The sequence below is a fragment of the Calonectris borealis genome, chromosome 8, assembly GCF_964195595.1.
Source record: "Calonectris borealis chromosome 8, bCalBor7.hap1.2, whole genome shotgun sequence".
Lineage (NCBI taxonomy): Eukaryota > Metazoa > Chordata > Aves > Procellariiformes > Procellariidae > Calonectris > Calonectris borealis.
Genome location: NC_134319.1, coordinates 31,389,298 through 31,403,647, shown reverse-complemented (window position 1 = coordinate 31,403,647; position 14,350 = coordinate 31,389,298). Strand labels below are relative to the sequence as shown.

At 49.5% G+C, this 14,350-nt stretch overlaps 1 protein-coding gene across 5 annotated transcripts; it reads left to right on the top strand.

The window, feature by feature from the left end:
* Positions 1 to 4,335: 4,335 nt before the first annotated feature.
* On the top strand, positions 4,336 to 13,601 carry LOC142085135 (uncharacterized). Of its 5 annotated transcripts, XM_075156798.1 has the most exons (6): positions 4,339 to 4,749; positions 6,870 to 8,275; positions 8,485 to 8,646; positions 8,888 to 9,243; positions 9,887 to 10,071; positions 11,542 to 13,601. In XM_075156798.1, exon 6 carries the CDS (start codon positions 11,654 to 11,656, stop codon positions 12,818 to 12,820), a length of 1,167 nt encoding a protein of 388 aa, XP_075012899.1. In that variant the 5' UTR covers positions 4,339 to 4,749; positions 6,870 to 8,275; positions 8,485 to 8,646; positions 8,888 to 9,243; positions 9,887 to 10,071; positions 11,542 to 11,653; the 3' UTR covers positions 12,821 to 13,601. The 5 variants fall into 5 exon arrangements, with proteins under 5 accessions (XP_075012902.1, XP_075012899.1, XP_075012898.1 ...); XM_075156797.1 differs by lacking the exon at positions 9,887 to 10,071 and having other exon boundaries at positions 4,340 to 4,749; positions 9,028 to 9,243; XM_075156799.1 differs by lacking the exon at positions 9,887 to 10,071 and having other exon boundaries at positions 4,341 to 4,749; positions 8,485 to 8,650; positions 9,168 to 9,243.
* Positions 13,602 to 14,350: the final 749 nt, after the last annotated feature.

Genomic DNA, 14,350 nt, shown 5'->3' with positions numbered 1-14,350 from the left:
CATGTGTTGTTTTCATAGAGTTGGCACCAGAAGTTATTTTTTTTTTCCAGCTCAATTTAGAGAAGGGTAACAAATATTCTGGGTTTGCTCTGAAATCGTTACGGGAGGAGATCCTGGATTATACATCACGGTTGCTCCTGCAGTAAAAGTGCAGCTGTTTTGTCAGAGTTTCAGCCTCTGATGATGTTTCTGGCTGTTAGGATGATACCCCAGACTCTGTCCCCATCACAAGAAAGGGTTAGAATATGCTTGCAAATTCATTCCAGCACTGATTTTTATTAGGGAATCTTATTTACATACTGCATTCTCTTCTTGCACAAGAAAGCTGGAGGCATTTTTTTTTTTCTTCTAACGCATTTTAGAGGCGACCTGACATTTTCTAATGGCTCTCAGGTATGTATAATTCAGCCTGTTCCATGTCTGCGTTTTCCAAAATAACACCGGAAAATTATTTGGGCTCCTGCTTTTTTTGGACAATCATTACTCTCACTTTTTCCAGGTTGACCTATAAATGTCCATATGCTGCAGGATATTTGCAGTAGGTGTAGGTTCCTTTGGAGACGGTCTTGTGTGGGAGACAATATGACAGCTCATCTGCATAGCACAGGCATCATACCCCTGACTTGATTTAGCAAAGAGTCCGGGATCTGGAGGCTTCTCCCATATAGCCTGTATATTTAGGGGATTGCTCATATACACACACAGAGGCTGTGCACTCACACTCTCTCGTGCAGTCATTTTTCCATTATCTGTGGGCAGCTCAGCTGGTTTGGGAATAAATCACAGCACCAGGCGTGGCAGACCCCGGCTTGGGGGCATGGCCTCTGCTGTATCCAGACATCCTGCATTGTTAAAAAATGTGCGTTAACGTACAGCCGGAGGATTTTATGTGAAAAACTTTGCATTGACCGTGTGTAACAGCAGTGATGAAAGCTGTATTGATAAACTGGTAGAACCGATGTCCCCAGGAGAGTGCTCAGTCTTACAAATGTCATGACTTTTGATTAGGAACTACAAATTGTCCCTAGAATTGTTGAACCTCTGTAAGACTCTCGGCGGGGGGTGGGAAATCTTGAGAAGCTGGAACGCATCTTGTCAGCATGAAATTGGGATGAGATGCAGGAAAAGGAGCTGTGTCACACCACGCCTCAGCATCCCTAGCCCTGTTAGGGTTGCATACCAATGATTTTCACCCGGCAGCTGAGGAATTTGTGGGCATTTAAGTGGCTTTGTACCAGCGTAAGGCCGAGTCAGGTGTTTCTTTTAAAGAACTCCAGCAGACAAATATCCTTCCCGTCTGACGGGTGTGTTTCAAAGAAGGATTGAGCAGGTGGACTTGAAGACCTAACGGAGATAGGGCACTTTTATTCGTTTTGGAGTCCTTTATGCTCTGACGAGGTGTTTTCCATGGCTAAGGACCCTGCAGAACAGTGTGCTCCTCCTGTGAGTGCGGTGGTGACGTCTCCCGTTGTGTTTTTTGGTGTCTAGCGAGACCCCAGTGAGCAGAGGCTGCTCTCTGGTTTCCTCAGCCCCACGGAGGGGCATAGCCTGGGCTCGCCGGCTGTGCGAGGAGGGGGGACATCACGGCCAAGAGGGGCTGTGACAGGCGACTGGTCCCTGTCAGGCATACTGGGGGAGCGGTAGGTGTGCTGGTATTGTTTGCCATCAGGTTTTCTGGGCCTGCGTACAGGGTGCCAATGGGGTGGTTGACCTGGGCGTCAGTCAGACTACAGCTGTGGAAAGGTGAGCTGGTCTCCGGGTGTGTCAGCCACACTGACGGGCTGTAGCGGGAGTTGGACTCTGGCTGCTGCGTCAGGCCTACTGGGGGGTGACAAGGGCTGGTCTCAGAGTAACAGTCTCACTGGGGGTGGTGTGTCAGCCTGACGGCAGTGCGATGCGTCGGGACAGGGCTGGTCTCAGCGTGTCAGTCACATTGGGGGTTGGAGCAGGGGTTGGTCCCTGGCTGTGTCAGTCACACAGGTGTGTGTGACAGTGGGGCAGCCTCAGAGTCTCAGTCATACTGGGAGAGTGATGAGGCTGGTCCCCGACTGTGTGAGTCGCATTGGGAGTGTGACAGGGGCGGTCCCTGCCGGTGTCAGTCACACTGGGGGTGTGACAGGGGCAGTCCCTGATTGTGTCAGTCACAGTGTGGGTGTGACAGGGGCGGTCTCTGCCGGTGTCAATCACACTGGGAGTGTGATGGGGCGGTCCCTGCCAGTGTCAGTCACACTGAGGGTGTGACAGGGGCGGTCCCCAGCTGCATCAGTTACACTGGGGGTGTGGTGGCAGCTGGTCACCAGGTGTCAGTCACACTGGGGGTGTGATGGAGACTGGTGTCTGGCTGTATCAGTCAAACTGGGGGAATAACAGGGACTGGTGTCTGGGTGTCAGTCACACTGGGGGAGTGACAGGGGCTGGTCCACGACTGTGTCATTCCATTGGCAGGGTGAGGGGAGCCAGCCTCTAGCAGTGTCAGTCACATTGGAGGTGTGACAGGGGAGGTCTCTGGTGGTGTCAGTCACATTGGAGGTGTGGCAGGGGAGGTCTCTTGTGGTGTCAGTCACATGGGAGGTGTGACAGGGGAGGTCTCTGGTGGTGTCAGTCACATTGGAGGTGTGCAGGGGAGGTCTCTTGTGGTGTCAGTCACATGGGAGGTGTGACAGGGGAGGTCTCTGGTGGTGTCGGTCACATTGACGGTGTGGCAGGGGAGGACTCTGGTGGTGTCGGTCACATTGGCGGTGTGGCAGGGAAGGTCTCTGGTGGTGTCGGTCACAGGGGAGGTGTGACAGGGGAGGTCTCTGGCGGTGTCAGTCACATTGGAGGTGTGACAGGGGAGGTCTCTGGCGGTGTCAGTCACATTGGAGGTGTGACAGGGGAGGTCTCTGGCGGTGTCGGTCACATTGGAGGTGTGACAGGGGAGGTCTCTGGCGGTGTCAGTCACATTGGAGGTGTGACAGGGGAGGTTTCTGGTGGTGTCGGTCACATTGGCGGTGTGACAGGGGAGGTCTCTGGCGGTGTCAGTCACATTGGAGGTGTGACAGGGGAGGTTTCTGGTGGTGTCGGTCACATTGGAGGTGTGACAGGGGAGGTCTCTGGCGGTGTCAGTCACATTGGAGGTGTGACGGGAGGTTTCTGATGGTGTTGGTCACATTGGAGGTGTGACAGGGGAGGTCCCTGGCGGTGTCAGTCACATTGGCGGTGTGACAGGGGAGGTCTCTGGCGGTGTCAGTCACATTGGCGGTGTGACAGGGGAGGTCCCTGGTGGTGTCGGTCACATTGGCGGTGTGACAGGGGAGGTTTCTGGTGGTGTCGGTCACATTGGAGGTGTGACAGGGGAGGTCTCTGGCGGTGTCAGTCACATTGGAGGTGTGACAGGGGAGGTTTCTGGTGGTGTCGGTCACATTGGCGGTGTGACAGGGGAGGTCTCTGGCGGTGTCAGTCACATTGGAGGTGTGCAGGGGAGGTCTCTGGCGGTGTCAGTCACATTGGAGGTGTGACAGGGGAGGTCCCTGGCGGTGTCAGTCACATTGGAGGTGTGACAGGGGAGGTCCCTGGCGGTGTCAGTCACATTGGAGGTGTGACAGGGGAGGTTTCTGGCGGTGTCAGTCACATTGGAGGTGTGCAGGGGAGGTCTCTGGCGGTGTCAGTCACATTGGAGGTGTGCAGGGGAGGTCTCTGGCGGTGTCAGTCACATTGGAGGTGTGACAGGGGAGGTCCCTGGCGGTGTCGGTCACATTGGCGGTGTGACAGGGGAGGTCCCTGGCGGTGTCAGTCACGCTGGGGATGTGACAGGAGTATGTCACTCACGCAAAGGGTTGTGAGAGGAGCTGGCCGTGTGACGGGGCTGGTCTCTGGGTGTCAGTCACACTGGAGGTGTGACAGGGGCCAGTCTCCAGCTGTCAAAGTCCCGCCGGGGGTGTGACGGGGGCCGCTCTCCGGGTGTGTCGGTCACCGGAGGGTCTGAGGGGGGCCGGCCTCGCGGCCGCGGTCCCCTGGGGACGGCAGTGGGTTGCGTCAGACCGCCGCTGGCGCGCGGAGCGGTTGGTGACGCGAGCGCTGCCCGACAGCCGGGCTGCGCCCGCCGATTGGTGGCGGCAGCTGTCCGTCAGGCCGGGGCGGGGCCACGGGCGCGTCATCAGCGGGGGCGGCTTGTTTGCCCCCTCACCGTAGAGGGTCCCGGCACAACATGGCGGCCGCCGGCCGGGCTGGGCTGTGAGTGCCGCTGCCCTCGCCCGGCGCAGGGGGAACACGGCGGCCGCTGCTCCGCCCGCGGGGCCGGGGCCGCCGGGGGGGGGCAGCGCACGGCCCGGCCCGGCCCGGCCTGGCCCGGCCCGGCCTGGTCCGGCCCGGCCCGCCGCCCACGGTGAGGGGGTGCGGGCGGCGGGGGCTGCTGCGGGGAGGGCCGGGCCGCGGGCAGAGTGAGCTTCCCGCCCGCCATCGCCCTTTTGCCCCGGGAGGCGCGAAGGGGGACAGGCCCTGGGGCAGAGGGCTGGGAAGTTCCCCTCGCCGGGTTTTGGGGTGGCTGGAGCGAAGAGCCGTGTTTCAGCCAGAGCTGCTCGTTTGGCTTCCTTTTTAATCAAAAAAGAACTCGCAGAGAGTGTGTGTTTTCCCGGGAGACCACTAAAAACGTCCCACTCACGCTTAATCACGTAGTCCAGTAAAAATGCTTTATGCTGAATGGTTCTTTGAATAGATCATCAGATGCTCTTCTGAGTCAACCTGTTAATCCAAGAGTTACAATAAAAACAAGTAAGTACAGATCAAGGGTATGGAGAGAGCTGTTCAGCAGGTAATTTCTCCTTTAACTCTCTAACAAGCTTGTATATGCATTTTGTGGGTTTTCAAAGCTAAGCATGTATAAGGTACATGTGCAAATAACTGATATATCTCCTGTAAAAACCACAGCCCGTCATTGCAGGAGGCCATAGGGCATGGATGTCCTTGTATATGCACTTTCTGTCCTGCACTAGAAGGGTCAGGTTGTTGCTTTGCAGCCTCCTTTACAGTCTTGCATGTCCAGCACTTGAATTGAGCTGTCAGAGTTGGGCTGGGGTGTTAGCAAAATCACATGACAGTTTGGCATAGAGATTTGTTGGCAATCTGGATTGATGTGCGCAAAGGAAAATGTAAGTTTGAGAAAAAACAGCGTGCCAGAACGTCATTACTTGACCAACATGCTTTTTGCAGTCCTTGCCTAGTTTCCTCCTATTAATTGTTCCATGTTCTTTACAGCTTGACACTAGATTTTGTAACTGTATCTGACTTTGGCTGTAGTTAGGACTTGTTTGCTCAACATGTTCGTTTCTTCCAAATGCCTTTTTTATGAGATGCCAGTTGACTGGGACCCAAAGACCTAGAATATCCTGGCAAGCTTCACAGAAAAAAGCGTGTTACGATAACAGGCTGGAGCCGGCTAGAGATAGCGGAACAAACTCTTGCTCGAGGTGATTTGAGAGAGGACAGCATCAGAGCTCCTGAACGTTCTTTTAATCGCACTCTCAGCAGGGTACCGCTGGAGTGTTGGCTGCTCTCTCTCCCTCTTTGTGGCTGTAGCATGTTGCATCTGGTGTAATCAGCTTTGGTAGGAGAACACTTGCTGTTGGGTGCTGTGATGGTGTTCTTACAAAATTCAGTATCTCTAACAGTAAACAGCTATTGCTGGTGTTTCACCAGAGTTCATTGTGCTAAAGGGAGCCCATCTTTCCGCGGGGGGGGTTAAAAGTTCCAAGCTTCAGCCAAATATCAGTTAAGTCTCTTTGAATTCAGCTCCTACTTAGAAGAAAACTTGGTTGGTGTTTTTTGTTTTGTTTTATGTAGAAGAGTCTGAAGCTCTCAGATGTTTAAAGTGTTTATGGCAGTCCTAAAACAAAGTAGCCAGATGTCAGGGGAGAAACCTATATGGCCAATAAAAATTCAAATTTGATGGGATGTGATTTTAAACCCTTCATAAAATATATTAAGCTCCCATTGTGACAGCAAGTGAGTTTGCACTTTTTAGTGAATTTAAGGGAAACATGGGATGTAGAGTCTAATCCTTTAAAAAAAAAAAATTTGAAAATGACTCCAAAGCAGATCTAAATGACAAATAGATTACAGATACTCATCTGTCCTGACAGACTCTTCACATTTAAAACACATAAAAGTGAGGTAGCATACATAAAAAGAAGAATTTGGCATCCATATATGTGTGCTGGGAATATAAATGTAGGACGGGTACAAAGCACCAATAATGTAATTTTAATAGGAATCATATATTGTAAACAGATAGGTGTTTCACTTATTTTTCTGCTGTCTTCTCCTTGAGGATTGCAGCTTATTTTTTGTGTGTGCTGGAATAACTCATCAAGGCTGATGAGAAAGGCTTAGAATGCAGAATTTAATGAAAACATGTTCTTGTAATTGCAACACATGAAATAGAAGGCAGAGTACATTTTAAGTACCTCAGTATTAGGAGGAAAAATGAAAATATGTGGAACTCGATAGGGCTAAGGATATGTACTCTGAATTTCATTTTTCATTTTAGGTTAAAAGGGAGATGTTAGTAGAGTGGCCTGTTCTTCCTTACTGAAAGCAAGAGGCTAGTTTTGGGACTGTGCTCGTGAATTTTATGAGTGTGTTGACACTTTTGTCAGTCTAAGTGTTGGGGTGTGTACATGCTGGTTTTATTACCCTGCCATAGAAGCCCTTTTCTGTCTCATCTCAGACTAACAACAGAAGACACGGAGTACTGAATAGAGTTGATCTAACCCATAAGACACCATTTGGAGTGTTCTGCATTATGTATTACTACTAAAGTATTTTCAATTAAACTGATATCTTAAATGCTAGCTTTGCCTGGCAGATAATGAAATTCTTGTTTCTTTTCTAAGGAACCTGACATGAAAGAAGCCAACCATGAGAGGTCACAGGAATTTGTACTGCCTGTCTCCACAATTACTAACAAGTAAGCACTATATGATACCATAGGATGGAGGCGGACTTGGTTTCTGTTAATGACAGTTGTCACACAGGTGAGGAACACTCAGCTGATTCCAGACAAACCTCAGAAAGGATGGGCTACGAAACCAGCCTGCAACTGGAGATGGAGGAAGATTACTCACCACCTTCTAGTCCTGGGTGCATCCTGCTAGACCTTCAGTCCAAGAGGAAATCCATATAGAACTGCAGTGCAAAGAAGAGGAGACGTTTGAAACTTACTACCAGAAGCTCAACCAACCCACCAACTGTGACCTGCAGTGTGAAGATGAATGTTTAGAATGCTTTTCCTCTGAACAGTGTGAGGAACCTCAAGAAGGGATAAGTGAAGATGAGGAAACCATCATTCTTATTGATGTTTTTGAGGAGGAGGTGGATGAGGAAGACCTGGAGCCCACCTCTGGAGATGCTTTGATCATTTCCTCCATGATCCCTATGAGGAAGACCATTGTTTGCTGGCGTTAGGCCATTCCTTAGCAGCTGCAAAAGAAAATGCTGCCATCGTATCAGGTTGAAGTCAAAACAGATGTGCAGTTGTTGGATATGATCAGGACTAGCTGGACTCATCTGTGCATCTACGCTTGTAAGACTGACGTGTTGAATTAGAGCTTTCGTGCACCTGTGGTCTCTAAGTTACGGTGTTGCTGTCTATATTGTCACCACCCTCTGGTGCTGGTTTTGCAGAAGTGCCACTGCTAGGCTGCACAGCCCGCTTGGCCAGAACGACTCCTCCGTCTCTTCTCTCCATATATGCTCTCATGTTTTAATGCATTAGTTGTAATAAACCATGATTTGGATTTTTAAAAAATGGCCATTTATCATCTGCACCCCAGACAAGCAAGCTTGGCTGAGGAGATGGTGGTGCCGGATGTGCTTATATATTACTTGAGTTTTCCTTATGAGAACTGATGAACAAGGGGCAGGTTATGTGTTTGTCTTCCATAAGGGAGGTGGAGGGGGTACGTGATTCCGTGCGTCTTGGGTCCAGGTGGAAGAAAGCCTTTACCCTGCCCAGCTACTGCATTGCAGTAAGAAACATCTAAGAATTTTAAATCCGGAAAAATGATAATAAAAATAATGGAAATCTTCTGAGGTTTTTTCCCTAGTTTGTGAGAGTTGGAATGACGGTTCTTTCTCTGCAAGGTTTGCCATACTAAGCAGCATGTGGGTTTCTCGTGGATTCAAGGACTGTCTTTAAAGGAATGTTGTTAACTTATTTTTTAACTGCCTCATCTGAAGAAACTCAACTGCCACTTACTGTGCTCTCAGAGTAGCTCACTTTTCCGTGTGAAAGGAGTAGGTACGTTTCTTTTCCTCACCCTCAAGTCCCAGCAGAGTAGTTTCTGGTTTCATGTTTATTTTGAGAGAGATCTGCGACATCACAAAAAAGCAGAATATTTTTAGAAAGATCTGTGAGATCACAAAAAAGCAGAACATTGAGCATTTTTATATACCATATTTGCATATTTTGCTAGTACAACGTACAGTCTTGTTCTTTTTTAATTTCAGTTCTGTATTTGCTGTTAATGGTAGAAGCCCATTTCCAAAAGCGACAATTTTGTTCAGCTGTCCAGTGTGCAACGTAACTGCAGCGTTAAAAGCAGGAGCGATCTCTGCGAGATGACACGGTGATGTTGGGGAGTAGTTCCGACTGCAGGAAGCGCAAAACTGGTCAGTACGAATAACGGGGGGACAAATGCAGAGCGCTAAGGGGACTGGGTCAGGGACCACTGGTTGTAGTTGAACAGAAGCTATTGGGAGCTCCTGGGGGATTGGACCTTGGATGGCTCTCGTTGAACAGTTACGTTAATGATGGGAATGTAAAAATGGACATGTGGGAATGACATATGCTGACAGGGAATATGGACAGAGGGAGAGTTGCAGAGCCATGGAAGAATGAGAAGTTTTCCAGAAATGGCAGTGAGAGAAATGGTGAAAATTTCGGCTCCAAATTGATGGGTGATCAGCTGTAAGGGATGGGGGAAAGGAACCTGAGAACACCTCCAGACTGTGGTCGTACTATGGCATTGAAAAAGGCAAATGGGATCCTAGGATGTGTCGGGAAAAGGACTGCCGCTCGGAATAAGGAAACAGTGCCGCTGTGAAAGGCCCTGGTGAGACTTCGCTGAAGGTACTGAGTGCAGTTCTGGACACTCGGGGTGAAGAAATAATTCATTCGAGTTGGAGGTGAGACACAAGCTGGGGACGCGGACAGAACCTTCCTCACAGGAGCAGAGCCTGTTCCTTCCGACAAAGCGGAGCTTGAAAGTGAGTCCAGCCACCGCCAACCTTCCGCGGGAGGACGCACGGTTATTGCCATTGGGGGGGTGGACGGGAGCACCCTGTGAATTGCTGCAGGCTGGAGCTGGGGAGAAGGCTCCAGCCCCCCGGAGCACCGGGGGGCTCGGGGGAGCCTTTCAGCAGGAGCGGTGGGAAGGCACCTGCCTTTCAGCCAACGCTTGACCCACCCGGGTCTTTTCCGCACCTCCCGGCTCGCTGCCGCCGGAGCCGGGACGGGGGGTCCCTGCCCACCCCCGGCCGGCGTTGCCGGAGCGCGGGCTGGCGCGGTGGAGGCGGGAGGGGGGGGCTGCCCGGGTCCCGCCCCGCTGCTGGCAGCCGCCGGCCGCTGCGGGCCTCGCCGCGCCGCGCTGCGATTGCGCCGCCGCCGCCGGGGGCCTCCGCGCCGGCGCGAGGGGCTGCGCGGTGGCGGCGGGGCCGAGGGCCGCGGCGCGGGAGCCCCGCAGGTAGGGCGGGGGGCGGCGGAGGGGGGGGCATGGGGGCGGCCTGCGCCGCACCGGCGTCTGCGGAGCGGGGCGGTCCGCTGCACCACGGGGAAAAGTTTGGCGTTTCATTCTGCCTGGAACAAAAAAATTACCTTTTAATTTATTTATTTTTATTTATTATTTTTAAGCCTACATCGTAATTTAAATATTCTCCCCACCCCCCACCCCGTCCAAACCGGACGGGCCTTTGTCAGGGAGTTTTCTTAAGCCAAGCAGTGCCAGCCTCCCTTGAAAAGTTTTTAATTCAACAAAGGAAATAGCAGATCAGTTGCACGGCTCAGAGGTGCTGGAGGTGCTCAGCCCCTTGCAGGAGGTGAGGAATAGTTCCTGTTCTGCACGCGTTACTAACGGGAACGGTCGAAATCGGGGGGTGACTTGAGCCATTCTGTTCCAGGCAGTGACTAATGAAGAAGACTAATTCAGCTTGTTTTCTGTATCACAGCAGAAGAAAGCGCAGCTTGTGTCTCGAATGAAGCTCGCCTTTCTGGGATGTGAATAAGACCTTTCACTTAATGCACATTGCTATAGTGCCCTTATAACTATTTAAACCTACTGAAACTAGACAAGCTTTATATTTATGTACGCCTGTAAATACAGAAATATGTCCATTTTTACATACATGTTTGTTTAGATAAATGTGCTCATGTTCAGAGAAGCCTTACCCAGACAAAACCAATCAAAAGGAAGTGAAGAAACAGTGGGAGCAAAGGCAATATGGAAAAAGTGGGTGTGAAGGAGAAGGTGGGGGTTGGAGGAGCAGCCAAGGTATCCATCAGGTTGGGAAAAATACGCTTTCTGAGGTTAGACTAGCAGGTCTGAGCCTGAATGCAGGTTTAAACCAGGTGAGTGGAAGCTGCCTGTGCAACTGCCGTCAACAGAGGCTGCTGGGACAACTCTAGTAAATCTCTTGTGAATCCTCACTTTCGTATGGCATAAACGAAAGCATCTACTTCACAAGAAAGTTTGTGACTCAGACAGGTATTTCTGACCAGTCGCCCTTGCTCATATTTTCTGCTAGCAAGGCTGGTCTGCAAAGGGAGTTTACCCAGAGAATTTGAAGCTGTTCCAGTGGGCCAGCTCTGGAGGGTTACTAGCTGTGCTTTGAAGCCTGGGAGGACGATTAGTAAGCTTTCTAGACAGCTCTTTCTTGCCTTCCCTTGCATATGTCTTTGCATGGTGCTAGCTGGTGGTGGCACAGGGACCCAAATAGTTACAATAATGCTGGTCAGGATGGGAGGCCAAAGGCGCTCCTGAGCTCTCCAGACCCCCCTTCCATACATTGCTTCTGGTTTTGGCTGTTGGACTGACACAGTGTCTGGGTCTCACTGCGTTACCTAACTAGTTTCTGAAAGAAAACTCCTTGTGAGGGTTGCTCCTAGTTTGCATTTAGCAAGGTGAAAACAAGGATTAAGCATGAATCTTCGGAAAAAGATCTGTGGTGGGGGCAGCTATGGTGTAGGACTTTGCCGAAAGAGTTTGCACCCCAGAGTTCTGAAGATTTCTCATATTTAGGTGAATTTAAAATGAAAATTATCGATTTATATATGTAGTGAAGGCTGGATTATGATAGAGGATTTAACTTCACTAAACATAATCTGTCTGTATTTTGTATGCTGAATGTATATTTTCTACACATATAATAGTAGATGATTCTGTTTCTCCTACTGCATAACTAATAGTCTGTCCCATTCTTTTAATCAGAAAAAATCTTCACTTTAGTGATAACTTTATCTTGTGTTAATATCAGAAAAATCACTGATGAAATGGGTGTTTTATTTTCTAGGGAGGACTGTAAGGAGAGCTGAGAATGAGATGGACTTACCGTGAAAGACCTGAAGCTTTTGGTACACACATCATCGATGAGATGCAGATGAACGCAGCGTACGCCTCAGAGGATGGATGTGAATGTGGACTGGGACTCTGAGAATAACGTTTGTGACACAGGTGAGAAGCATTCAAATTATTCCAGAAAGACCACTAAGCAGGTGGACCACACATCTAGCCTCCAGAAGGAGGTAGACATGAATTACTCGCAGACATGCAGTCCTCGTTGCAACTCTGCTGGACCTTCAGGTAAGCAGCAGCTTCCTGCAGAGTTGCAGTGTGAAGACAAAGAAACCTATGAGACCTACTACCAGAAACGAGGTGAGAGTACAGCTGGGGTATTTGTCCCCTCCAGTAACAATTTTGACCTGCAGTGTGAAGATAAAGATTTAGAGCACTGTTCCTCTGAGCGGTCCAAGAAACCACGGAGAAGACTACGTGATGATAATGAAAATACCGTTCTTGCTGATGTGTTTGATGAGGACCTGCAGCCTGTCTCTGGGGAAGCTTTGCCGTATCGGTGCAAGAAGTGTGGTTCCTCTTTCCGGGGTATGAGCGAGCTGCAGGAACATAAGCGAACTCACCTTGTGGAAAACTCATACCGATGTCCCGTCTGTGCCAAAGAGTTCTTCCGTGCGGCAAATTTGCGAATGCATAAGCTCATTCATTCTAGTGACAGGCCACACAAATGTCCAGAGTGTGACAAGGGTTTCATTCGCACGGCTGACGTCTGGAGGCACCTACGCAATGTGCACAAGATAGAGCGCTCCATGGTGATCTTGGGAAACGGCATGGCTAGGAACCCGTGGTCGATAGTGCACCGTAACCAACACACTGTTGAGTACACTGATCAGCCTTGTGCAGAAAACCAAAAGTCTGAAGAAGACGACTATAAACCTTATGCCTGTCCAACGTGCGGCAAAGGTTTTGATAAGCCTAACCTGCTTTCCAAACACAAGGTGATCCACCGACAAGACAAGCCCTATAAGTGTGAGGAGTGCGGCATGGCGTTCGTCCAGCTGCTCAGGCTGAAAAGGCACCAGCAGACTCACTCTGGGGAACGCCCCTTCTATTGCGAGGAGTGCGGCGGGACGTTCACCCGGCTGGCATCGCTCCAGCGCCATCACCGCATCCATACTGGAGAGAAGCCCTACTCTTGCAATTACTGTGGTCATTCCTTCACCGAGTCGGGTACCCTACGGAGGCATGAGCGCACACACAAATTGGACAAATCTTAACTCTTAGCTCATTTGCGATTGCTGTCGCCTTGGTTGCTTCTTACCTGAACGAGGTCTGCTCAGTTGGGCTGGAGAAAGCACTCCACTGCATGCGCTCTGGCCAGTCCAGACCCATTTCCCAGCAGTGGCTGATAGGGAACACTACATCACAGGGATCTCTGGAACTTGTACTGGTAGAGATTGCACTCACTGGCTTTAAACTGGCTTTGTATGAAAAAATAACCTAATTACCACTGAGTAATGACATGTGAGACTTGAGAAGACTGAAATCACTCACGTGTGCTAGCGCTGTCTCAATTCGCTGAACTGATGATGCATCAGCTTGAGCTTTTTGCAAGGATGCACGGGCTATGAGACTTCTCTCTGCAGTCTTGGTCACTGGATAAATTGGCCCTGCCCTATCGAGTGTGGTGGCTCTTTGGCACTGGCTTTGGAGATCTGTTGTTGTAGGTCTTTGCTAAGTCAGAAAAGTCCAGAGTTGTCCTCTATCCCTTCTCTCCTTGTATTCTGCTGAGTTTTTCTTTCCATTACTTTTTTTTTTATTTGGAGGGGAAGTATCGTGTTGGTTATTTAAAAAAAAAAAAACAACCATAAAACAGTTCCTTAATAAACTCAACAGTTACCAGCTGTATTTCATAAATGTTTCTATCTAAGGGAGTACCGATCCCTTAGCACTTTCGTGTGATTAGTTGTATGTCTGTTAATAATGGAAAAAGCTTTATTTTCACTATGACGGTGCATGTTCTTGGGGTGAGGGATTTGAATACATTTTTGTCTCTGATGGAACTGTGCACTCTAAATCTGTCCAGCTGAGTATTACAGTAGGAAATATTTGAGAACATAAAATTCAAAGAGCAGAAGACCAAATTTAAGCCACCTTTGCTACTCATTGCATAGGAATTGTCTTCATTTAAATGTTTTCACACATAAGGAAGCTTCTCATAACAAAACCGTGTTTTGTGTTCTGTGACGTGTCTGAGTACTACCCAAAGTGTCTGCTAGACACTTTGATTTAGATTCAAACGGTTAGTGAAGAAAAATTTCCTTAGAAACTAGCCCTGCGGACTCAGGCAGCTGCTGCCAAATGCCCCAAGGCTGTAACTTCCAAAGAGGTATGTATTGCCTCTGTTACGGCAGTGGGGTTTTTAACTTCGAAACTTAATGATGACACTTAATCCACTGTTAACCATTGTGGTAGAAGCATCCAGTTTGTCCTTAAGTTGCAGCCCTAATTTCCTTTTTGTGTCAGAAAGCTTTGCATCCTTCCTCTGCCAGCTGCCGTAATTTCACTAATTTCTTTCTAATGCATTTTGCCTTTTCAGCAGGAAGTTGTGCAGCAGAGTGAAAGTAAAACTTCGGGGTAATGTACCTTTGCATTTACTACCAGGCTATTTAATGTAAGGTACTGATTGTGCCGTTTGTTTGCATATTTCATAGAGTAAAAAATGGTGATGGCTGCTCAGCACCTTCCACCTGTGCAACAGCCGAGCAGTCGATTTTACAGTTGTGGGTACTGTCGTGTTTGATGTG